This window comes from Camelina sativa, chromosome 16 (genome assembly GCF_030686135.1).
Source record: "Camelina sativa cultivar CO46 ecotype springtype chromosome 16, ASM3068613v1".
NCBI classification, from domain to species: Eukaryota; Viridiplantae; Streptophyta; class Magnoliopsida; order Brassicales; family Brassicaceae; genus Camelina; species Camelina sativa.
In genome coordinates, this window is record NC_141895.1 from 4,635,613 (window position 1) to 4,660,163 (window position 24,551).

The 24,551-nt window shown below is 35.1% G+C and overlaps 6 protein-coding genes across 11 annotated transcripts; 2 read left to right on the top strand and 4 right to left on the bottom strand.

Moving 5' to 3' along the window:
- Positions 1-4,525: 4,525 nt before the first annotated feature.
- Positions 4,526-9,003, bottom strand: LOC104749829 (E3 ubiquitin protein ligase DRIP2). Of its 6 annotated transcripts, none has more exons than XM_010471533.3 (8): positions 8,633-9,003; positions 8,344-8,488; positions 7,125-7,224; positions 6,443-6,758; positions 5,856-6,268; positions 5,715-5,765; positions 5,398-5,470; positions 4,526-4,951 (listed from the first exon to the last, which is right to left on the bottom strand). In XM_010471533.3, exons 2-8 carry the CDS (start codon positions 8,462-8,464, stop codon positions 4,772-4,774), a joined length of 1,254 nt encoding a protein of 417 aa, XP_010469835.2. In that variant the 5' UTR covers positions 8,465-8,488; positions 8,633-9,003; the 3' UTR covers positions 4,526-4,771. The 6 variants fall into 6 exon arrangements, with proteins under 6 accessions (XP_010469835.2, XP_010469833.2, XP_010469836.2 ...); XM_010471531.3 differs by having other exon boundaries at positions 8,344-8,485; positions 8,633-8,985; XM_010471534.3 differs by having other exon boundaries at positions 8,344-8,485; positions 8,629-8,975.
- Positions 9,004-11,307: 2,304 nt separating this feature from the next.
- Positions 11,308-15,229, top strand: LOC104749830 (putative galacturonosyltransferase 5). The gene is made up of 9 exons (XM_010471536.3): positions 11,308-11,789; positions 12,013-12,047; positions 12,231-12,272; positions 12,356-12,503; positions 12,588-12,658; positions 12,887-13,158; positions 13,283-13,637; positions 14,054-14,575; positions 14,771-15,229. The coding sequence occupies exons 1-9, from the start codon at positions 11,678-11,680 to the stop codon at positions 15,044-15,046; spliced, it is 1,833 nt and encodes a 610-aa protein (XP_010469838.2). The 5' UTR covers positions 11,308-11,677; the 3' UTR covers positions 15,047-15,229.
- A 295-nt stretch (positions 15,230-15,524) lies between these two features.
- Positions 15,525-16,565, top strand: LOC104749831 (photosystem II reaction center W protein, chloroplastic). Its single transcript, XM_010471537.2, has 2 exons — positions 15,525-15,702; positions 16,044-16,565. Exons 1-2 carry the CDS (start codon positions 15,609-15,611, stop codon positions 16,352-16,354), a joined length of 405 nt encoding a protein of 134 aa, XP_010469839.1. The 5' UTR covers positions 15,525-15,608; the 3' UTR covers positions 16,355-16,565.
- A 182-nt stretch (positions 16,566-16,747) lies between these two features.
- Positions 16,748-17,103, bottom strand: LOC104753383 (uncharacterized). Its single transcript, XM_087491860.1, has one exon. It carries the CDS (start codon positions 17,098-17,100, stop codon positions 16,843-16,845), a length of 258 nt encoding a protein of 85 aa, XP_087347986.1. The 5' UTR covers positions 17,101-17,103; the 3' UTR covers positions 16,748-16,842.
- A 3,741-nt stretch (positions 17,104-20,844) lies between these two features.
- Positions 20,845-21,210, bottom strand: LOC147925122 (uncharacterized). The gene has a single exon (XM_087491861.1). It carries the CDS (start codon positions 21,208-21,210, stop codon positions 20,944-20,946), a length of 267 nt encoding a protein of 88 aa, XP_087347987.1. The 3' UTR covers positions 20,845-20,943.
- A 683-nt stretch (positions 21,211-21,893) lies between these two features.
- On the bottom strand, positions 21,894-24,229 carry LOC104749833 (phospholipase A1-Igamma2, chloroplastic-like). The gene is made up of 2 exons (XM_087491862.1): positions 22,604-24,229; positions 21,894-22,224 (listed from the first exon to the last, which is right to left on the bottom strand). The coding sequence occupies exons 1-2, from the start codon at positions 24,010-24,012 to the stop codon at positions 21,978-21,980; spliced, it is 1,656 nt and encodes a 551-aa protein (XP_087347988.1). The 5' UTR covers positions 24,013-24,229; the 3' UTR covers positions 21,894-21,977.
- Positions 24,230-24,551: the final 322 nt, after the last annotated feature.

The following is a 24,551-nucleotide window of genomic DNA, read 5'->3' on the forward strand; positions in this document are numbered from 1 at the left end:
ATGTGGGTTATTATTTATTAGGGAATCTATTAAAAAGAATTGGCCTTTTTGAAATCAAGTAACACGCATCATTATTAAGTAGAAAAATCTTGCACACTTGACTAATATTATCGAGACATTTGGCGAAGGACAAATCATACGTTATTTTTGAGATAAGAAAGACAACGTTACACCAACAAGTCTAGTACACATGTTTTGTATATTAAGAAAGCTAGTTTTAGTATGTAGGTTATTATTTTTTAGGATATATATTAAGAATTGGCTTTTTGAATTGAAGTAACACACGTCATTATTAAGTAGAAAAAACTTACACACTTGACTATCATTAACGAGGCATTTGGTGATAGACAAATCATACGTTATTTTGAGATAATAAAAAAGCCAAAATTAAGCCAACTAATCTAGCACGCTTTTTTTGTAACGTATATTAAGAAAGTTAGATGTAATATGTGCGTTATTATTTATAAGGGAATCTATCAAAAATCTTTTTATTAAATTGAAGTAACGCACTTCATCATTATTTAGTGGAAAAAGTTTACACACTTGACTACATTATTAACAAGACATTTGGCGATAGATGAATCATACGTTATTTATGAGATAATAAGAAAGACAAAGTTACGCTCAAGCACGCTTATTCTTGTAATGTATATCTAAAAAGATATATTTAATATGTAGTTATATTTATTAGGGAATCTATCGAGAATCCGTTTTTTAAATTGTAATAACGCACATCATTATTATTAAGCGGAAAAGCTTACATACTCTCACTTTTTGAATGAAGTAACGAACATCGTTATTATTTAGCTAAAGAAGCTTACACTTGACTTCCATTAGCAAGAGATTTGGCAATAGACAAATCATATATTAGTTTTGAGATAATAAGAATGATGTTGAGTGCGCTTTTAATCCACTATCCTCAAGAAGGTTCATACTGGTAATTCCATGGTTCAAAGTATCAAAGACAATGGTCAAAAAGTCCCAATCATCAGATCTACTCGTCATATAGTAGTTGGGAAACAAAAGAAAAAGTTTCTTATAGTTTAAACATTTATATTTCTTAGTTAACCATCATTAAAGGTCATTGTGGAGTTTGGCTTTACGAATCAGTGAGACTCATCAGCCATGTTCACGCTATAGGTGCGTTTTGTGAGACATAAAACAACACTAACAATTATGGACCTTATAGTCATCCTAGTAAGCACAAGAATTGACTCGATCTATATACCTACAACCTATGTGACTTCATTTTATACTGAGTGTATATTAGTTAGAAACAAAAGTAGCAATTTTCTAAGGGAAGAAGTTAATCGTAATATGTATGTTACTATGTATTAGGGTATTTTGCTTTAAACTAACTCACACTAACCTGCAATAATAAGTGGAAAAAGCTCACGTGCTTGACAACCATTTGCGAGACATCTAACGATGGATAAACCATATGTTACTTCTGAGATAATAAGAAAGAAATTCTTATGCCAACTAGTAAAGTACATTTGTTCTACTAATATATGTTATGAAGCTAGTTGTAATATGTGTTACTATTTATTAGGTTATCCATTGAAAATACGATTTTTGAATTAAACTAACGCACATCATCATTAATAAATGGAAAAAAGCTTACAGCCTACCATTAGCGAGACATTTGGCGATAGACAAATTATACGTTATTTTTGAGATAAGAAAGACAATGTTACATCAATAAGTCTAGCACACATGTTGTAGCAACGTATGTTAAGAAAACTAGCAGTAGTATGTGAATTATTATATTATTAGAGAATCTATTAAGAATTCGCTTTTTGAATTGAAGTAACGCACATCATCATTATTAACAAGAAAAAGCTTACACACTTGACTATAGTTAGTAAGGCATTTGGTGATAGAAAAATCATATGTTAATTGAAGTAACGCACTTCACCATTATTTAGTGGAAAAGCTTACACACTTGACTACTATTAGTGAGACATTTGGCGGTAGACAAATCATACGTTATTTTTTGAGATAAGAAAGAAAACGTTACACCAACCAGTCTAGCACGCATGTTCTAACAATTGTTAAGAAAACTAGAGGTAGTATGCGAGTTATTATTTATTAGAGAATCTATTAAGAATTCGCTTTTTGAATTGAAGTAAAGCACGTCATCATTATTAAGAAGAAAAAGCTTACACACTTGATTATCATTAGTGAGACATTTGGTGATAGAAAAATCATACGTTAATTGAAGTAACAACTTCATCATTATTTAGTGGAAAAAACTTACACACTTGACTACCATCAGCGAGACATTTGGCAGTAGACAAATCATACGTTATTTTTGAGATAAGAAAGACAATGTTACACCAACCAGTCTAGCACACATGTTCTAACAATATATGTTAAGAAAACTAGAGGTAGTATGTGAGTTATTATTTATTAGAGAATCTATTAAGAATTCGTTTTTTGCATTGAAGTAACGCACATCATCATTATTAAACAGAAAAAGCTTACACACTTGACTATCATTAGTGAGACATTTGGTGATAGAAAAATCATACGTTAATTGAAGTAACGCACTTCATCATTATTTAGTGGAAAAAGCTTACCATCAGCGAGACATTTGGCAGTAGACAAATCATACGTTATTTTTAAGATAAGAAAGGCAACGTTACACCAACCAGTCTAGCACGCATGTTCTAACAATGTATGTTAAGAAAACTAGTGGTAGTATGTGAAGAAAATTAGTGTGACATATGGTGATAGACAAACCATATGTTGATTGAAGTAACGCACTTCCATTAGAGAGATATTTGGCGGTAGACAAATCATACGTTTTTTTTGAGATAAGAAAAATAAAGTTACACCAACCAGTCTAGCACGCATGTTCTAACAGCATATGTTAATAAAATTAGCAGTAGTATGTGAGTTATTATTTATTAGAGAATCTATTAAGAATTCGTCTTTTGAATTGAAGTAATGCACGTCATCATTATTAAGCTGAAAAAACGTACACACTTGACTATCATTAGTGAGACATTTGGTGATAGAAAAATCATACGTTAATTGAAGTAACACACTTCATCATTATTTAGTGGAAAAAGCTTACACACTTGACTACCATTAGCGACATTTGGCGATCGACGAATCATACGTTATTTATGAGATAATTAGAAAGACAAAGTTACGCTCATGCACGCTTGTTCGTGTAAAGTATATCTAAGAAGGTAGATTTACTATTTATTAGGGAATCTATTGAGAATCTTTTTTTTAAATTGAAGTAATGCACATCATCATTATTATTAAGCAAAAAAAGCTTACACACTTGGACTAACATTAGTGAGATATTTGGTAAAGAACAATCATATGTTTTTTTGAGATAATAAAGAAAACGTTACACCAACTAATCAAACATGCATATTCTAATAAGGTATGTTAAGAAAAGTAGTTGTAGTATGTGAGTTATTATTTATTAGAGAATCTATTCAGAATTTGCTTTTTTAATTGAAGTAACACAGGCCATTATTATTTAGTGGAAAAAGCTTACATTTGACTACTATTAACTAACGAGACATTTGGTGATACACAAATCATATATTTTTTTAGATAATATGAATAACAAATTTACGCCAATTAACGAAGCACGTTTGTTCTTGTAATGTATATGAAGAAAATTAGTTGTAATAAGTAGGCTATTAATTATTAGATAATCTATCAAAAATTTAGTTTTTTGAATTGAAGTAATATCATCAATATTAAGCAGAAAACCTTACACTTGACTATTATTAGTAAGTCATTCGACGACAAATGGATTGGACGTTATTCTAAAGATAATATATATATATAAAAAAGGATAATGTTATGTCAAGTAGTTAAGCATTCTTGTTATAATAACATATATGAAAAAAAAAGATACTTTGTTATATGTGGGTTTTGGGATAATGTATCGAAAATTTGTTTTTTAATTTAAACTAACGCACTTTTAAGCGGAAAAATGTACACATTTGCTATTATAAACAAGACATTTTGCAATATACGAAACTTAGGTTACTTTTGGCTTTTGAGATAATAAAATAAAATATCATCATTACCCGAAACTAATCAAACATCTTTGTTCAAATAACGTATGTTTAAAAAGTTAGTCGGACGGTATCTCACACATGCTTTTTTTTTTTGTAGAAGATCGACAAATGAACTTTCTATTCGCGCATAAAATAATGACCCACATCTGATTGAAGTTAATCATATAAATTACTTCGCTATTGCTTTCTCTTGCACTTTCATTTTGAGCTATTGAGTGTTCAATATATCGAGTCGTTTTGATCGTTTTTTCTATGGTGCATGTTTCTTTATTTCTTAGTGGTCATTTTTTCTCGAAAATGCTCAGAATCTTCAAAATTAATTTTTCTAAAAAAATTAGTTAGAAAACTTTTATAGTAGCTCTCTTTTAGAAACATATTCATCATGAATAACTCTTTAGAGTTTTTATTGTTTGTTGACTTCTCAATGATTCTCAAGTCATTCGGTTCACAACAATTCCGTGTACTTCTCATTTAGTCCAAACAAGAAATCAAATGTTTATAGAAATGACAACACTATCCAATCATACATATAAATGTCCAAAACGGACACAATCTCCTTTAAAAAGCAATTCTGAAAAGTGTCCGTCTGACCTTTCAATTTAAAGAGTCTAATAATTAAGTAAATATAAATTTCCAAGTTTTCTACACACACATTCCCCTGCTCCTGCCCTTTGCTTCTTCTCTCGGTCTAGGAAAGTTTCAATGAATAAAATTATTTAGTTGTTGCTTTCAGGGAGCTTCCGCCCATAAACTAGCACCATCACAAATTCCTTTGCAGAGGAACCAACACACGCAGCGACTCTTTCATGCTTAGAAGTTGTTTCCAACCATAAGTCCACTAAGCTATGAAGCTGCAACGTTGGGAGCACTGGTTCTCCCATACATCTTATCTCCACCTGTTAAAAAAGTTAACATTTACGAGTGCGCTTTTAATCCACTATCCTCCATAAGGTTCATACTAGTATTTCCATGGTTCAAAGAATCAAAGACAATGGTCAGAAAAGTCCCAATCATCAGATGTACTCGCGATACAGTAGTTGGGAAAGGAAAGAGTTTATTCTAGTTTAAACATTTATGGATCTTCGTTAACCAACATTAAAGGTCATGTGGAGTTTGGCTTTATGAACCAGTGGGACTCATCAGCCATGATCAAGATATAGGTGCGGCTTGTGAGATATAAAAGTTTTAAGGGTAATACAACAGCTATGGACCTGCTATTCATCCTAGTAAGCACAAAAATTGACTCGATATATTTAACTACAGCATATGTGACTCCATGTTAAATTGAGTGTATATTAGTTAGAAACGAAAAAGTGGCAACTGGCTAGAAAAGGTTGCTTACCTCGGTTTCACTTTTAAGATCAAGCTTCTTCATGAGGTACTTTTGGATATGAGAAACTGGAATACTTCCATCCCTAACAAATAATAAGACAGACAATCAACTCTGGTACAATATAATTCTTCCAACCAGTAAATTAGACGCTCCCATTCCACAAAATAAGGAGGCTTTATCAAGAAACATACACCAAAAAAAAATATATATATATGTAACATGGAAACTCTAACCGACTGCGAAATGGAATTTGAATCCATAGATGGAACGTAATTTTTAATTTAAGTTGACAAATAAAAACTTTGTGACAAGAAAAGAAAACTTACCTTATTCTCAAGTAGTTTGCTGGAATCTGAGGCAAAGATGTTTCTCCGTCCCTGAAACCAGCGACTCCTCGTCAAGATACCAAGAAAATAGAAATGCATATGTATAAAACTCAGATACAGAACAAGAATAAAGAAACTCACTGATTAATTGACGCCACAAGTGAGAACCAAACAGGACCTTTTCTCCTCTCCTGATTCAAGCTTGCTACACCTGGTAATGGTGAAATTATTGAATCACCAAAAGAAGAAGACCTTTTTCGGCGAGTCCTACACGTTCTTTTAAGAGTAGCAGTTTCTGATGTTGTAGGATCACCGTTATTGCTGATCTCTTCCTCAAGTTTACATTTTCTTTTCTTCTCCTTTGTTTTGGTTTTACTCCCCTCAACATCATTGTGGGATGCATTTCCATGCTCAGATTTTGGGTCCTCTGTTCCGTTCGCCACTTCAACAAGAAAATTTAGAGGTTTCCAAGAATGCAATTTGGAATCCCAAGGTTCATCACCACTCTTGTTTCTTCTATTAGAAAGGGACTGGTTGGGCTCAGCACATGAAGACTGCAAAAAAGAATAAATCGAAAAATAACTAAATGTGTACGATCCTATCTAACGATCATAATAAGTCATAAGGTTGTGTTTAAAGCTGAAAATGTACAATATAGTTTGAATGATATGTACAAAAATAAAATAAAACATAAAGCAAAAGAGACATGCATTGATCATCTTCTTTACCTGTCTTTTATTCTGAGTGAATTGTTTAAGTGTTTCAGGCGAGCTTGCACTCTCTGTGTTATCATCTCCAAATTCTTCTTCCTTTTTCACAACTCTCTTAGTGAATGAACCGCTACCTCGCACATCTTTCCTCGTGGCAGTTTTTGTTCTTTTTCCTGTTGTACCAGCTTGTGCTGAAACCCTAGGTGTGCTTACCACCAAAGACGAGATAGACCTCTCTTTCCTCCTTGCAGGTAATGTGTTGGAAGACACACTCTCTCTCTTCCGTTTCAGGGGAAATAATTTCGTCCTCAAGTCTTGCAAAATGTGGTCAGGCCTAAAATACATGCATACGAGTAGTTACTTAGTGAATGCATAAGTTCACGAACCAAGAAAGCTCTTACTGATGAATAACTAGTAAGAGAGAGAAAGTACTTGTTTCTGGTTCTAAAATAAATTTATTGGTACCAACGAAAGTATCATGCTAACCAGCATGTTCAGGTTATAAGAGTATAGTACTAAAGTGATTTGAGTCTGGTTCTAAAATAAACTCTTCAGCATTATGTTTAAAATATTTTGTCCCATTAACAGTAAGAGCTAAAAGACTTCTAATGGTCTGTGGTACACATGTAATCTAAGAAGAAGTTATAACTCCTAAACCACACAGAATGTGTAACTGAAAAAGAGGAGGAGAAGAACATACTTTAGTTTATCCAGGGGGGTACCACCGAGGTCAATATCGCATACTGGACAGCTTTCTATCTCATCCTCTGTGATTTTCTCATAAATGCATTTTCTGCAAACTGCACAAAAGTGATTTAAGAACTTGTCTCATTTCATAAGTAGTAACCACTAGGTAAAAACAAACTGTTAACATCAAATATAAACAAATTACATACGAAGGCAAGAAGATAAAAAAATTACTTTCAAAGATCGAGAGTTCAACTCAACAATAGGCAACAGCTAGTTTGTTTTTAAAAATCATCATGATCTTAGATAGTTAGCAACCTAAGCAAAAGCATTGGCATCAGACCATAATGGAACCGCAAAAATTGATGGTGATACTGCATATATACCCAGAAACCAAACCAAGAAACAAATGAGACCAGCTAATTTTGGCACTGCAGTAAACTTAAATATACAAAAAACTCCGATAATAAAACGAACTTTGCTCAGTTTTACAATTAATATCACACTTAATGAGCATATTAGTCTATCTTATATATCTTATGAGACCGTTTTGGTCATTAAAGTAACAAGGATAAAGGGTGGGTAACAACAGTGTTGTATAAACATCGGAATTGAAGATTGATTAATAAGTCTCCAAGAAGAATCTAAACTGTCTTGATTCCCGGAGAGGAAAGAAGCTGATAAACACTAATTAATACGAATATCAACTGCCATTAAAACAGATAAGAGCACTTATTACTTGTTCTTCCTAACACTACATGTTGGATACAAATCAAACTAAACAACATGCAGCTACAACATTTATACATGATTAGCCAAAAAAAAAAACAAAATTTCGACCACAACCCATCTTTGACAAAGAAAACACTCTCATTTTCACCTAAACAGACGAACAAAAACAGCAGATTCTTAAAGTCTAGATGTAAACAAAAAATTGAAGTATCTGGTCAACATCAACAACTGTTAGTTGAGGAAACCAACTATTCCTTGACCCCTGAATACGAACTTCATCAAATCGATAAAAGAAATGGATTGAGAAAACACAAAAACAAAAGCAGAAGACAAGATCAACAACAACATCAACAAGCATACAAAAGATACAAAACACACAGAGAAATCAATCAAACAAGGAATAAAGACAAAGAATTTGCGAATTACAGAGGCGAATTTGGAAAAAGCGAATTGAAAACGTAAATCGAAAAGGAGAAGAGAAGAGAAGAGAAAGAACTAACACGTATGAAGACACTCAGAAATGGTAGTGGCGTCACGGAGGAGATTGTCACAGAGAGAACAAGTCATGCATGCCACCACCGTTTCTCTCTTCACCCTGACCACCATGTTTCCTCCTTCCATTACTCTCTCTCCGTTCAAACCCTTCTTGTTGCGTATATCAAAGAAGATTAGTCGCTTAATCGCACGTACTATCCCCAAAACTGCATGTTATACGATGAAAAAAAAGACAACGACCCAACCATAAAACAAAAAAAAAGAACCCAGATTTACGTTGGTAGCGATACCTACATTGAAATCCAAATCCGGTTAAGTCTCAACACTGAAGGGTCGAAGAGAAGCGGAGTGGAGAAAGTCTTAATCGGGGTGAAGACGGAGAAAAGGAGGCTGAAGAGAAGAATCTGGGGATTGGAGGAAGGATAGAATGGAGAGGGAATTAGGGAGAGTGGTGAGGAGACGATCTGAAGGAATCGAGGAAGAGAAGGGTTATATAAGGTGGAAGAAGAAGGCTCCTCTCTCTCTATCTATCTATCTCTCTTGGAAACAAATCAAAGGGGTCTTCGTGTTTAGGTGAAGAGAAGCGACGATACCCGTCGTATTGAGAGTAAAAAAAGACGTTTCTTCCTTTTTTCTCTCTGTTTTTTGTTTTTTTCCTTTTTTCCTTTTATTTTTTTCCATTTGTTTTTTGTTTGTTTTTTTGTCAAATGGGTTTTTTCAAGGTTGCAAAAGCCCAGTAGCCCGATTTTTTACACTGTCCTTTTTACTCTTTTTTTTTTTTTTTTTAAGAATTAGATATTTTAACTTTTTGTTTGTTGTGAAATATTTAGACTGAGGGGGGGGGGGGGGGGGGGGGGGGGCGGATAAAGTGAAGCAGCTGATTAACAGTGAGTGTTTGGTTCTCTCAATGATTGAATTGGTGATTTTTTTTTTTAAATAAACGTTTATAAGAAAATAATATTGTTAGTTAATGAATTTCAATAGTACTAAATTTTAACCCGCGGTACACCGCAGACATATAATTTCTCTTATAATTTATATTTTATGTTGTATCTATTTGTTAAATATTGAATATTTTGTAAATAGAGAAATAACTAAATTTTCTAGTTATTGTGCGGCTAAATATTTATATTATTTTTTAACCTGCAATACACTTTATTACCATTTGTTTGTTATTTTTAGTTTGTTTTATTTAGTGTTTGAGATTCTATTTTGATTTTTAATTACTATAACAAAAAATAAGGGATCTAAATACATAATCAGTAATTATACGTTGCGATTAAGTCATATTTTTCCTAATGATTTAATTATTTTATACAATCTTAGTTAAATCAACTTGATTTTATGTCAAATATTCTAATATTAGTAGTGTTGATAAATAATTAAATGAGGATTTAACCCGTGTTAACATAAATTTAATAATATTTTATTAATTTCAACATGTTCTCTTTATAACTCATCTACTATATAACCACATTATATAGTATTTTAGAATTTTTAATTTTACATATTCGTAATAATTAATTTTTTTATTAAGTTTATATATGTTAATTATAATATTTAAATAATTGTCAATCGAATTTTTTCTTACATTAAGAATCAAAGCTCACAGATTTTGGAAAACAAAATGGAAATCAAATTAATTTTTTTCTTTGTTTACGAATGATTCAGATATAGAATATCTTCAAAACACAACATAATGTATGGTTAAATATATGATAGTTTCTATTTCCATATTGATTGCTGTTATTTTTTTAATTGAAATAAAATGTAAAATATTTAGGAAAGAAAATCTGGAGTAATGTTAGTTTTAGAAATTTTTTAAGGGTTAATGTTGTAAATAAATTTTTAAATAAACAAAACTAAAAGGAAATAACACAAAATGTACTTTAAAAATGTTAATATAGATATCTAAAGGTTTTGCTTTAATAAATTTCGTGTAATAAAAGTATGTTGTTTATTGGAGATTAGTGGTTTAACATCATTTGGTGTTATTGTTAATCCGGTATAAACCAATAATGGATACGAAAATCTAATTGCACTGACTATTTTGAAAACCGATTTACAAAAGAGATGGAAAGATAAGCTCAAATCTATATTTGTAAATATGTAACAAATTGAGAACAAAAAAAGAAATTCCCCAACTACTAAAGAAAAGAGTCATATCCAGACAAACAAAAGATCCACAGTTTTACTCTTAAAAACCCTAGTTACAAATTTACTCTAAAAAGCACTAACTTATTTTCTCAAACATGTTATAACACTATTGTAACCTTCAAGTCATTACAATCAACAAAACAAAAAAAAACTGTTTTCTTAAATCACTTATCAAATCCCGTTAAATCAGTTATTTGTGTTATAATAAATATTTTTTTTAAAAATAATTTGATGCATCATTTTGTTTGATATATTCGTAAAATAAGTCAAACAAATCGAATAACTAAATTTTATCATCATTTCACGAATAATTTGGTAGATGATAATTGATGAGAGAGACACATCACGCAAACCTCCCCGGCTCCCCCAAACAGCATAAATAGTCACACTAACTACAGTCTACTCAGGATTTTCCTAGTTCCTACCGACAATTGGCAATTTAAATCAATTTTAACCTTTACACATTTGTCATTCGTGTATCCTTAAACCTACTGAAAATGAAACGATCAATACAAAAATAACACATTCTGTAGATAGATCGCAAAACATTCTAGTTGTTCCCTCTACTCCCGAACACATCATTTGACCGTACATTCTATCCACGTGTCGAAACAACAACGGCAGGTTATAATAGAACTTTCCATTGAGCCAGTCAAAAAGAAGACAAAAAATTGTAGTACAGTATAAGCTTTGCGTCATCAACGGCATAATTATTAATTATCACATGCCTCCACATGTACACCGTGCCGCACCTGATCCCCACCGTAACATTTGACATCTCAACATGGATTGGATCCTCTACTCTCTCCTCCGTATCAAAACAATAAAATAAATTTTATTTTTATTAACTTTTTTTTTTTTTAATTTTTCCAAGTGAAAACAAAATTAAAGAGAGCGAAGTTTTAAGTCCCCAAACATGCACGAGGAAGCTCTCTGAATCCCCCAGAAGAGACGAACGCGTAGAAACAGACTCTCTCGAATCCAAATCCAAATTCGCAGAAGAAGAAGAATCTGGAAACCCTAATCTGTTCACTCGTTTTCTATCAATCAAGTAAGTAGTGAATCTCCGAGATCTGTGTGTTCTTCCCTCTGGGAATGTGCTTCTTCTTCTTCGTGGAGAACGATTAGGGGGGAGATAAAACACAAATTTATGAAGAGTTCTCTGACAAGTTTCGCACATTGATGAATCAAATTCGTCGTTGGCAGAGGATTCTGATCCTCTCGCTGTTATTGTTATCCGTCTTAGCTCCGATTGTTTTCGTTTCCAATCGCCTCAAGAGTATTACTTCCGTCGGTGAGCTTCCTAATTCTCTTCTCGATGATGTTAGTTTGATCGATATGGCCGTAGTTTAGTGGAACATTCATGTGTAGAAGAAGTTGTTTACTCGATTTCGATTGTTTGTATTTCTCGAGTTCACTATTGGCTTTACCTTTGTTTGATTGATGTAGTCTCAGCTTTTTGGATTTACGCTTCTGAATTATGTTTTTGATTTTGTCTGTTGATTGTTTTCTGCCAGATAGAGGAGAATTTATTGAAGAGCTATCCGACATTGTGAGTATATTCTGAGCTTATAGATCCCCCCTGGTTTCTTCTGTTCTTAATCCTCTCATCAGGAACTACTCTTCAGTATTTGCAATTTGATTGTGCCATGATTCAGTGTTACTGTAGTTTTGCTTATTTGTATCATTTACTCGAGAAGTGAACAACTGAGATGCTACCTTTTTTATTATGCAGACATATAAGAGTGATGACCTTAGACTTACCGCTATTGAACAGGTTCTGTTTGTTGCCACTCTACTCAGTAAACCTTGTTTTTTGAGCATTCTTTTTGCTGAAGTTGGGTTGCTTTGTTAATTTAGGACGAAGAAGGCTTGAAGGAGCCTCAACGTATTTTGCAGGACCAAGAGTTTAATTCTCTGGTTTCGTCAAATTCTTCTGATAAAAGTAATGATACTGTGCAGTCTATTGAGAGAGACAAAACAAGCTTTCTCTCAGAAATTAATGGGGGTAATATATTTTGGATTTGGTGTTACTTTGTTTTGTTGTCATTTTCGTGGAAGCTTTCTTATTAGTACATACCATGTATTTCAGGAAATAATCACAAAACAAAGGAGGAACAATCAGTCATTTCACAGCAAACCACACTAAGCTCTAATGCGGAGGTGCGTATTTTAATCCAGTCGATGAAGATATAACAAGTTTGATAGGGATTAGGCTTTGACGCAATTGACAATGAGAATTCTAGTATCTTCTTATCAAATCACAAGACACTTTCTTTTCCATGGGCTTTGCCAACACTTGTGAACAGGAAACCGAATTTGGACTTTGCATCGAGATTGTTAGATCATATGCTTTCATTTTAGTAATTTCTGCTCTTTTTCCTGTCTCAGGTTAAATTCCCAGCAAGAGATATTCAACTTAAACGTAAAACAGAATTCCGACCCCCTTCAGGTAAAAGTGAAAAGAATACGAGGGTTCAGCTTGAAAGAGCAACAGATGAGAGGGTAAAGGAGATCAGAGACAAAATTATCCAAGCGAAAGCCTATCTGAATTTGGCCCTACCTGGGAATAACTCCCAAATCGTAAAGGAGTTGAGAGTTCGAACAAAAGAGCTGGAACGGGCTATCGGCGATGTTACCAAGGATAAATATTTGCCAAAGAGGTAAGAACAGCTGAATGATTCAAAGGGATTCCTGTTCCTTTCTGTAAAAGCGTTGGCATTTAATTGTGAAACCAATATTGTATTAATTTGGAGAGTCATACTTAAAATGTTTTGTTCCTTTCAGCTCTCCTAACAGACTAAAGGCCATGGAAGCTGCGTTATACAAGGTCAGTCGTGCCTTTCACAACTGTCCTGCCATTGCAACCAAACTCCAAGCCATGACTTATAAAACCGAAGAACAAGCTCGGGCGCAGAAGAAGCAAGCAGCATATTTAATGCAGCTTGCAGCAAGGACTACCCCAAAAGGGCTTCACTGTCTCTCAATGCGGTTGACAACAGAATACTTTGCCCTGGATCATGAAAAGAGGCAGCTTTTTCAACAAAGTTATAATAATCCCGATCTCTACCATTACGTAGTCTTCTCTGACAATGTTTTGGCCTGTGCGGTTGTTGTTAACTCTACAATTTCCTCATCAAAGGTAGATGCTTCACGTTTGTTCTCTTTCTTTCAACATGTTCTAGTTCACTTCCTTTAGACTCACTTAATTTGATATCTAGATAAATGCTTTAGGCTTAGTACCATAGGAATGTGTCTGGTTATGAAACTAGGAAATGGAAGTTACATATTGTGTCCTCTTTGTTCAGTGAACCACTTCGTGTTTTTTTTATTACTGTTGAGAAACCTTGCGTTGTTTTATGTTTACATGTTTCAAAATTTATGACCTATATAATTACTCAGGTATCATTTTAAACCATGTTGCTAGGATCTTAGACTTGTTAATGCAAGATCCATTTTCTGATCCAAACTTTCGATTTGTTTAATGCTCGGAAGAGAATAATTCCAAATCACTGCTGAAGCCATATGTCTTTTAACAAATGATATTACTGCTTTCAGGAACCGGGAAAGATAGTATACCATGTGGTGACAGATTCACTCAATTACCCAGCAATCTCAATGTGGTTTCTATTAAACCCAGGTGGCAGAGCTTCAATCCAAATCCTAAACATTGATGAGATGAATGTCTTTCCTTTGGAACATGCTAAATTGCTGATGATGCAAAACTCAAGTGACCCAAGAATCATTTCATCGCTCAACCATGCACGCTTCTTTCTCCCAGATATCTTTCCAGGTCTGAACAAGATCGTACTCTTTGACCATGATGTTGTAGTTCAAAGAGATCTAAGTAGACTGTGGAGCCTTGATATGAAAGGGAAAGTTGTTGGAGCTGTAAAGACTTGTCTCGAAGGTGAACCTTCATTTCAATCGATGGACACAGTCATTAATTTCTCAGATGCATGGGTTGCTCAGAAATTTGATCCTAAGGCTTGCACTTGGGCATTTGGGATGAATCTATTCGATCTCAAAGAATGGAGAAGACAGGATTTGACATCTGTATACCTGAAATACTTTGACCTGGTACATGATCTCCTTCCCTCTTTATTTCTCTGCATCAAGACTCACACTGTTAACCTTGTAACTTCCCATACCTTCTTTGAATGACTCTTCAAACTTAATGAGTTTGTGATCTTTAGTAATATGAATCAGTTATGTCCATAAATTCAATGTCTTATTCTTACATATGTGTGTGTGGTGAAATTGTTATGATTGCAGGGAGTAAAAAGACATCTGTGGAGAGCAGGGAGCTTGCCAATAGGTTGGTTGACTTTCTTCGGGCAAATGTATCCATTGGAGAAGATATGGAATGTGGTTGGGCTAGGTCACGAATCAGGAGTCAGAGCAAGGGACATTGAAAAAGCAGCGGTTATACACTACGACGGGATCATGAAACCGTGGCTAGACATTGGTATAGAGAAGTACAAGCGCTACTGGAACATACATGTACCTTACCATCACCCTTACTTACAACGGTGCAACATTCACGATTGATTTTTAATTTTTTTTTAAAGAAGTTCCACACAAAACTTAGATTCAATTCGATTCTTTTCTTCTTTCCAAATGTTATAATTAGCTTCATTCTTTTTACGATTTCTTGTGTAAATCTTTGTTCTTTTTGATACATTACACCAAAATTACTCAAGAGCTTAAATGTCAGATTTAGTTTTACAGCAACGTAGTGTTGTTCGTTCTTAACCTCGGAAGATACCTCCTTTTTTTGGTTGTTATATATGTGCAATCTGATGCAGTTTATAATAATAAGAATCCCACCAGTAGAGAAGAAGAAGAAGAAGAGAGAAAAAGATTGTGTTGGGAGGGAAAGAGATGAAATATGACACGTGGATGGAGCCTATAGGTGGAGTATGGATAGAAGCATATCCAAGTAAGATGGCTTGTGTTGGTTCGGACAGATTTTTTATCCACCACACATATTTAGCCAATTCACAAGCAAAGAAATCAAAAGTGTTGTTGTTGTTATAGAGAACACACATACAGAACAAAATCAAACTCAGTTGAAGAGTCTCTCAGTCGTTAGGGGAAGCAAAGAGAGAAAATGGCTAGCTTCACTGCCTCCGCTTCCACTGTCTCCGCCGCTCGTCCGGCTCTTCTTCTCAAGCCCACCGTCGCCGTCTCCGCTCCGGTTCTTGGTAAAGGCCTTCCCTTTTTTCCTTTCTTTCTTAGATCTAATTTTATTAGAGATTCATTCATTCCGGTTATGTGAAAAGTGAAGATCTTTGGTTGCTGAAAAATTTGTTGGTGGTGAATCAACAAGATATCAAGAAACCATTTTGATTTAAAGGTTCTATTGTGGTTAGAAACAATCAAAAGAAGTACAACATGATTTGGATTTTCCGGACTTAGTATTGTGTGAAGAGTGTGATTTATAAACGTATAGACCAAAGCTTAGTTTAGTGGAGATGAAGAAGAATCATCAAGAAACCAATTTTGATGGTCACTATAATAACTGGATTTACTATTTGTTGCTTAGGTTTGCCTCCAATGGGTAAGAAGAAGGGAGGAGTGAGATGCTCAATGGAGACAAAGCAAGAAGGAAACGTCTCAGCCATGGGAGCTGGAGTTTCAGCGGCAGCAACTGCTGCTTTGACGGCGGTGATGAGCAACCCGGCAATTGCATTGGTGGACGAGAGGATGTCTACAGAAGGAACAGGATTACCCTTTGGTCTCAGCAACAACCTCTTGGGTTGGATTCTGTTTGGAGTGTTTGGTTTGATCTGGACTTTCTACTTCGTCTACACTTCTTCCCTCGAGGAGGATGAAGAATCTGGTCTCTCACTCTGAAGAATGAATCTTTCTTCTTCTTCTCCTTTCCATTTTCATGTGAGAACATGAATCAAAAGTGATCGTTTCTAGTTTCTTGTAATTGTTAAGTAAAGACTAAAAACTATTGTCATGTGTTAATTTGTCCAATTCTCTTTTATCTTGTCACAAACAATGAAGAAGAGGAGATTATGTGATAATTAAATATCATGACCATATATGTTCACCAAAACTAAACGATTGAAATGGATGAACTCGAGAGAGAGCTTGTAAAGGTCAGTGAGAACCAAATTGCTAATCAGTCTTGCAAACGTTAAATGTTGGAATCACTAAATTGTACACTTTTTGCATGATATAACCCATGTTGATACTCTCTTATAAACCATATACGTATTCAAAAGGTAGCAAGACGAGTAAAGCAAAATCTAATTTTATTCATTCATTAGCTTAATTTTTATGACAATACAATAAGCATCTTTCAGTGCATAGATATTCAATAAAGACCAAACTCACTTGTTACCCTGTCCACTACCGTGGAGATTATCAAAGTAACCTTTAGGATCACTTTCAAAGTTGTCCCTTGAAATGTAAGAAGAACCACTGCTGCCTGGCGCTACCATGTAACCGCCTCCTCCAGCACCGCCACCGCTTTTCCCTCCTCCTCCACCGGCACTCTTCCCTCCCCCACCACCACCGCTCCTCCCTCCACTTCCACCGGAACCACCTTTCCCACCCCCACCTCCGCCGCTACCACCTTTTCCTCCCATTTTCTGAAGTCTTAGCTCTTAGTTAGATTCTTTACTAGATTGTAAGATTTATTGTGTGACTGAAATAAGATAGTTAAGAGGATGGAGTATTTATAACAGTAAATTTTCAAATGGATGGGTCAAAACCAGTCTTTCCCAATAATACGAATACGATTTAATTTAGTCTTTGCATTTTGATTGACCCATACCAACCGCCTCGTAAACGTATATAGCATCTACTCGTAAAGTGGAAAAAAAATTAACTTAGTCTCGGAAGATCAACAAAACCAGTATTTCCATATATCTGGACTCCACGCATCCCCAGTTGAAATAGAGTCATAGTACCATCGAGTAGAAATGTATAAAATATAAATATCGTAATTCGTAAATTGATATATGTATCATTTTTAGTTTCTACTTCGTTGATTGATCTCAGCTTTGTAAAAAATACTACTAAGACTCTAGTACATTGTAGGGGGGTTTTTTTTTTTTTTTATGACATCTACATTGTAGGGGTAGGAGTGAGTATATAATGGATAGTGACTAGTGAGTAGCCACGGAATTAATCAATACCTCATGATGAAAGATTCATGCATATTACTCGTCTGGTGTTTGTGTACAAATGCACGTTCACACACATGTATTCAAATGTGCAATGACATAGAATGTAAAAATAAAAATAAAAATTTCATGGATTAACGGTCAAGAAATAGGGGACGTTGATCAATCAAAACATGCAAGTGAGTGCGGTGACATTCTAAGTTCTTTTATTGACAAAGACGGACACAAAATTTACAGATTATAGGAAAAAGTGTATAATACAAATATGTGTGTATGATTTAAGAAGGATGATCAAGACGAAGCTGTGAGAGATGGTGATGGATGTCAGGAGAATGATGATCTTCAAAACTAGTTCGATCTTCTTAAATATTTTAATATGTGAATATTGTATCGTCGAAGAAATCAAATTGGACAGCTTGTCCAATCTACTTATCCCACGGCTTCCATATTTTGTCGTTTTCCACTTCCCAATTAAAAAATTAACATATACCCCTTCTTTTCATATGTTTTAGAGGTTTTTCTTTGTTTCATAATATAAGATGTTTTTAATTTTTTAAGTAACTTTTAAACTATTTTTCTATTTTTTATTATTTATTTTATGCAGTCTTGTTTATGATTGGTTGAATTTTTTTAAAGTGATTATTTCTTAATCTGCATGCTTTCACTCAAAACGGAGGGAGTATAATTTTGTGTTAATTTATCTATTTTTTACCCTTTAACTTATACATTAATATTACTACTTCTATCTTGACTTGTATTATCAACATCTGGTTAAAATGTTAAAGAGAAAATAAACTTAAAAAACCTAAGAGCAACAATATCGGGAACCTCTAAAGGAGAGGATGTTAAACACTGTTTTAATTTTTTTATGAATTAATTGTGTCTGATTTTGAATATAAGAACCCATGATCTCTTAGTTAAAATTTTCTCATTTATTGGTAGGTTCTAATTTTGGGTCTCTTATTTTTTAAAATAATATTTTTTTAAATTTATAAAATTTAAATAGAATAGAAAATTGAAAATATTACAAGTTCAAATTACTATATACTGCAAGTAATTTACATCAACATGTCGAAATTCATATTCAGTAGTTCTTGTCTCTTATAAGACAAAATATCAGAGCTTCGATTTCAACAAACAAAAAAACAAAAGAATCTGATGATATTATCCAAGTGGAAGGATGAAAACAGAGAGCTCACACAATCGTTAACTACATATATAAAAAATTACAGTTGACTTTTAATTAGACGTTAGATAATTGTTACTTTTTAATCACATAAATATATATCCTATAGTAATTGGTAAGCAACTAAACTTTCTAAAAGACTATAAATTCAAGCCCTCACCTCTAAAACTAATTACTCCAATTCCTCTCCAAACACAACATAAACAAAGGCATGAAAACCAGAATGAAAACATTTACGGTTATGCCAAAGAGTGAACTAGTATAAGGCATGAAAACCAGAATGAGCAAACAACGAGATTCAACAAGTAAACCTTCTTAGAGCCACATAATGAATGAGCCAGATACTTTGCTCAAGGCATCACATTACTGGCACGGCGACTCAAAGATCTTCTTAACAGACGAGACTCACAATCATAACTCTAGTAACTTCAACTTCTAGAAGAATATAAGGCCAGAGAGCTTTTAAATAAGGCTACTCAGTGGACTAGCTGAAAACAAAACTAACAAAGGAGCAAAGCAGCATTCACAGATTTGACTAAAGAGAGCTTTAAAATGATGGGAACACAATAACATATCAGGCCAACAAACAAAACTTTGCTCACTCGCTCGAGTTATGTGTAGCCACCAAACTCGAAATATCAAGTCACCAAATTCAAATGTCACAATCAACATATGATGAACAAAAAGAATCAGAATCAATCACAACCTTTTCGAGATCAAACTACAGACACAGTATTGCAGTTAAAGAGCAATCTAATCAGAAATAGATGACACAACAAAAGTGAAAATAGAAAATTTTCACCTTCAAGACCTTGAGCTTCATGTTCCCGTAGACGAGACCCAAGCCAAAAGCCGAAGCTCGAGCCACCTGATCAATCAAAGCGAAAAAAAAACTCATTGAATCACACAAACACTTAAAAGAAAACGAATCAGAGATGTTATTTTCCTAAGGCTTGCTCTGTTAGCTAATTTTCTAACAAACATCACATAACCCTAATTTGCGATCCAAAATCAAAGAACTCTAATCATAAAACACTAATCACGAATCCAAACCCTTCCTCTGATTCCAGATCAATCAATTCCAAACCCTTCCTTCTGATTCCAAATTCCTTTGTCGTTTCAGCATATCGCGAGAGAAAGAGAGAGAGTGGAAAAGAGGATTTTTTTTACTTTTTTATTATTATGTTCGGCCAACAGAAACACGACACATATCGTCTCTTATAACACAATCGGGTATACTATATAAGAGGCTCTCTTAAGTTTTTTTTTACTTCTAATTTTTTTTTTTTGATTCAAAACCCTTAAAACTCCTCTAAGCTTACCGATAAAGAAGGTCTAATGTACCCGTCAAGGAGATGAAGCATAGCTTCAAGGTTATGAGCATTAGAAAGATCAACGGAAGGTTTAAGAAACGGGGAGTTCTGATGATCCAACGCCAGCTACTTTTGATTCAGTACATATATATCTCAATGGCAATTGCATTGGTGGACGAGAGGATGTCGACAGAAGGAAAAGGATTACACTTTGGGCTCAGCAACAACCTCTTGGGTTGGATTCTGTTTGGAGTGTTTGGTTTGATCTGGACTTTCTACTTCGTCTACACTTCTTCTCTTGAGGAGGATGAAGAACCTGGTCTCTCGCTCTGAAGAACCAATCTTTCCATTTTCATGTGAGAACATGAATCATTAATCAAAAGTGTTCGTTTCTAGTTTCTTGTAATTGTTAAGTAAACACTAAAAACTATTGTCATGTATTAATTCGTCGCAGTTCTCCTTTATCGTGTCACAAACAATGAAGAGGAGGAGATTATGTGATAATTAAATATCATGACCATATATGTTCACCAAAACTAAACGATTGAAATGGATGAACTCGAAAGAGAGCTTGTAAAGGTCAGTGAAACCCAAATTGCTAATCAGTCTTGCAAACGTTAATGTTGGAATCACTATATTGTATGTACACTTCTTCCATGATATAATCCATGTTGATACTCACTTAATTAGAGACCATATATTCAAGAGGGAGTAAAGCAAAATCTCGATTTATTTATTCATTACATAATATAATTTGGTAATAATAAGTATCTTCACCTCATAGATATTCAATAAAGACCAAACTCACTTGTTACCCTGTCCACTGCCGTGGAGATTATCAAAGTAACCTTTCGGATCACTCTCAAAGTTGTCCCTTGAGATGTAAGAAGACCCACTGCTGCCTGGCGCTACCATGTAACCGCCTCCTCCACCACCGCCTCCGCTTTTCCCTCCTCCTCCAGCGCTACCGCCACCTTTCCCTCCTCCACCGCCGCCGCTCCTTCCTCCTCCACTTCCACTGGAACAACCTTTCCCTCCTCCTCCTCCACCGCTACCACCTTTTCCTCCCATTCTCTGAAGTTTTAGTTCCTAGTTAAATTCTTTAATCACTAGATTGTAAGATTAGTGTGACTGAGAAATGGAAATTTAGAAGATAAGGTATTTATAATAGGGTAAATTTTCAAATGGATGGTCAAAATCAGTCTTTCCCAATAATACGAATACAATTTAATTTTTAGTCGTTGCATTTTGATTGACTCAAACCAATAGCCTCGTAAACGTATGTAGCATCTGCTCGTAAAGTGTTTAAAATTAACTTACCATCGGAAGATCAACAAAACCAGTCTTTCCATCTTGACTCCACGCATCCCGAGTTAAAATATAGTACCATCGAGTAAAAATGTATAAAATACAAATTATCGTAATTCGTAAATTGATGTAGTATCATTTTTAGTTTCTACTTAATTAGTTGATTGATCTCAGTCTTGTAAAAATACTAGTAATATACTAGTACATTGTAGGAGTTTTTTCCCTTTATTTTTTGACATCTTACATTGTAGGTGCTCCTATATATATTGGATAGTGACAACCTCATGATGAAAGATGCATGCATATCACTCGTCTTGTGTTTGTGTACAAATTCACGGTCACACACATGTATTCATGCAATGACATAGAATGTAAAACAAAAATGCATGGATTAACGGTAAATAAATAGGGGACGTTGATCAATCAAAGCATGCAAGTGCGTGCGGTGAGATTCTAAGTTCTTTTATTGACAAAGACGGACACAAAAATTTACAGATTAGGAAAACGAGTATAACACATGTGTGTATGATTTAAGAAGGATGATCAAGACGAAGCTGAGAGAGATGGTGATGGATGTCAGGAGAATGATGATCCTCAGAACGGAGACGCTCGGCTTGAATCCAACGACCTTCACTGTTCCGAACCATTCCTTTATTCGCGTCTTGACGCCAAAACGGTGGAATCTGTAAATGCTCTTTCAAAAAATCCGAGGCTTTGTTCACTAGTGCGTGGTCTCTCCCACTCGACAACACAAATCTCTCTCCTTTCCCATGATACCTAATTTTTATTAAAAAAATAAAATAATAGTGTATGATTTACTAAATCGTTCACGTGATACTCGCGTCAATCATATTGCAAACACAAATCAAGACGTAATCTAGAATGATCTCAATATATATAATACACAAAACTAGTTCGATCTTCTTGAATATTTTAATATGTGAATATCGTATCGTCGAAGAAATCAATTTAGACAGCTTGACGGCTTCCATATTTTGTCGTCTTCCAGTTCCAAATAAAACAAAATTAACATATCGATAATTATTATAAAGCCTTAACATAATATATTACTTCGTTCTTGACTATATTATGAACATATGGTTAAAATGTAAAATGTAAAATGTAAAATAAAGTAAAAAAAAAAGACCTAACGTACCCGTCAAGGAGATGAAGCATAGCTTCAAGGTTATGAGCATTAGAAAGATCAACGGAAGGTTTAAGAAATGGCGAGTTCTGATGATCCAAAGCCAGCTCCTCTCCCACGTGGCAATAACACCACGGCAACCCTTCCGCTATCTTCATCAACGCTTGCGGCGCACTCTCGTTCAAAAACAACCCCGGCGACTTCGGAACCATGTCGTGCACGTTCACAACTCTCATCACCTTCACTCCTAACTCCTCCATCCTCTCTTTAAACCTCACATTCCCAACTCGCGGTCCTCCGTACGTCAACACCGTCACCGGAATCACTTTCCCGCTTTTGCTCCGGTTCAATCCCATCTCCGCTATATCGTACGCGCTTAAAATCGCTAACGCGCCGCCGAGACTGTGTCCCGTAACGGTGATGCTTAGATCGCAGTCGTCGTCCTCGTCGTCGTATGTCTCCACTAAACGCTTCACCTCGGCTAAGATCTGTTCACGCGCCGAGAATTTAGCGAATTTGCAAGACGTGTCTTTGTCGGTGTAGAGATCTAGGAACCCGGATTCGACTTTAACGGCCGGGTCGGGGCATCGGATCTTGTTTTCGGATACGGGTTTTAAATAGTCTTTTAAATCAGCGATCCACTCGAGTTTCGTGACTGTGCCTCTCCACGCGATGGCGATATCGCGGCGGCCGAGGCGGTTACGAGACGTTTCGTCGTCCGAAACGGCGACGTATCCCATCCAGTTAGCGTTTTTGCTCCATACCTTAGACCACCGCGATTTAGAGTAAAAGTTGGGGAGATTGATGTTGGACGTCGCGTAGAGGTAACGCGCCACCTCGTAACCCGAACCGTTCATACCGAGTGAGTCGAAGAACTCGAGCCGCGAGAACCTCGAGCTGCCGCAGTATTTAGAAGCCGGGTCGAAATCGAAAGCGTCGTAGCAGGCTTGAGCCATTTCGCCGTAACGGATCAGCTCCGATCTGAGGACTGGATCCATCGGTTCCATTAACCCGGCCCAGTCGTCTTCTCCTTGGATCTTACGCCACGTGTCGATTAGTTTTCCTTTTTCTTCGGAGGTTTTGTCTCGCCGGCGAATATCTTCCGCCGTCATCCACCGTTCTCCGAGTCCCTCCGCTTCGTCGGTTAAACCTTGTCGTTCGCGTCTTTCTCGCTCGAGGCGTGAGATCACGGCGGATAGAGAAGACTCGTTGGTTCTGGACAAAGCTCTCGTAGCTGTTACTCGTGGTTTGGCGGGAAAATTGATTTTTGAGAAGCTGGTGTTAACCGGAGGAGAAGAGAGGTGGTGACCGGTTAAGGAGATTTTGTGATCGGTGGTGAGAAGATGGTTGTGGGAAGGAATGGTCGCCATTGTTTTGAGAAGCTTGATGATATTGTTATGGTAGTAATTAGAAGGATACATTTATATACAAAATGTAGACACTACTTATAAAAATATCTAAACGTGTTATATTCTGATATTCAAATGGTAACACATGCAATAAAGAAACTGTCCTCGATTTTATACACACTTGATACTATTTTAATTGAGATCATAGAATTGTCTATATAGTAGTAGTAGTAGTAGTAGTAGTAGTAGTATTATTTTGGTGAGTTAGTTTTGAAGTGCATCACGCAATGATTAAAGGCAACAAGCAGGCTCTAGGAGGATAAGGATGATCTAGTGATCTTAACCATGGTTATAAACTAATCTTTTTTTTTTAAGTTTATGCTTTTCAACAGTTCTTACATTCTATTGACTATGAATAAGCAAAGAACAACCGTTTTATAAAATTTAATGAACTCATGATCTCTTCTTTTTTTTTTTTATCTTAAATATTGTTAAAAGTTCTAACTTTGGTTTAGCTAGCTCAGGTTTTCATGTCATACACATCAATTAAAGAGTTGGTTACTTAGTTAGCCTATTGTTATTTACTTTTTTGGAGTTTGTTACAGTAAGGC

Bases quoted from the DNA above. Each gene is read 5' to 3' on its own strand.
- LOC104749829 (XM_010471533.3), bottom strand. From the start codon at position 8,464: ATGGAAGGAGGAAACATGGTGGTCAGGGTGAAGAGAGAAACGGTGGTG. The intron at 6,759-7,124 runs GTATGTTCTTCT...CATGTATTTTAG, and splicing joins ACCCCCCTGGATAAACTAAA to GCCTGACCACATTTTGCAAG. The intron at 4,952-5,397 runs GTAAGCAACCTT...CTTTTTTAACAG, and splicing joins ATCTTAAAAGTGAAACCGAG to GTGGAGATAAGATGTATGGG.
- LOC104749830 (XM_010471536.3), top strand. From the start codon at position 11,678: ATGAATCAAATTCGTCGTTGGCAGAGGATTCTGATCCTCTCGCTGTTA. The intron at 12,048-12,230 runs GTGAGTATATTC...TTTATTATGCAG, and splicing joins TTGAAGAGCTATCCGACATT to ACATATAAGAGTGATGACCT. The intron at 13,159-13,282 runs GTAAGAACAGCT...TGTTCCTTTCAG, and splicing joins GATAAATATTTGCCAAAGAG to CTCTCCTAACAGACTAAAGG.
- LOC104749831 (XM_010471537.2), top strand. From the start codon at position 15,609: ATGGCTAGCTTCACTGCCTCCGCTTCCACTGTCTCCGCCGCTCGTCCG. The intron at 15,703-16,043 runs GTAAAGGCCTTC...TTTGTTGCTTAG, and splicing joins CGTCTCCGCTCCGGTTCTTG to GTTTGCCTCCAATGGGTAAG.
- LOC104753383 (XM_087491860.1), bottom strand. From the start codon at position 17,100: ATGGGAGGAAAAGGTGGTAGCGGCGGAGGTGGGGGTGGGAAAGGTGGT.
- LOC147925122 (XM_087491861.1), bottom strand. From the start codon at position 21,210: ATGGGAGGAAAAGGTGGTAGCGGTGGAGGAGGAGGAGGGAAAGGTTGT.
- LOC104749833 (XM_087491862.1), bottom strand. From the start codon at position 24,012: ATGTATCCTTCTAATTACTACCATAACAATATCATCAAGCTTCTCAAA. The intron at 22,225-22,603 runs GTACGTTAGGTC...AATAAAAATTAG, and splicing joins ATGCTTCATCTCCTTGACGG to GTATCATGGGAAAGGAGAGA.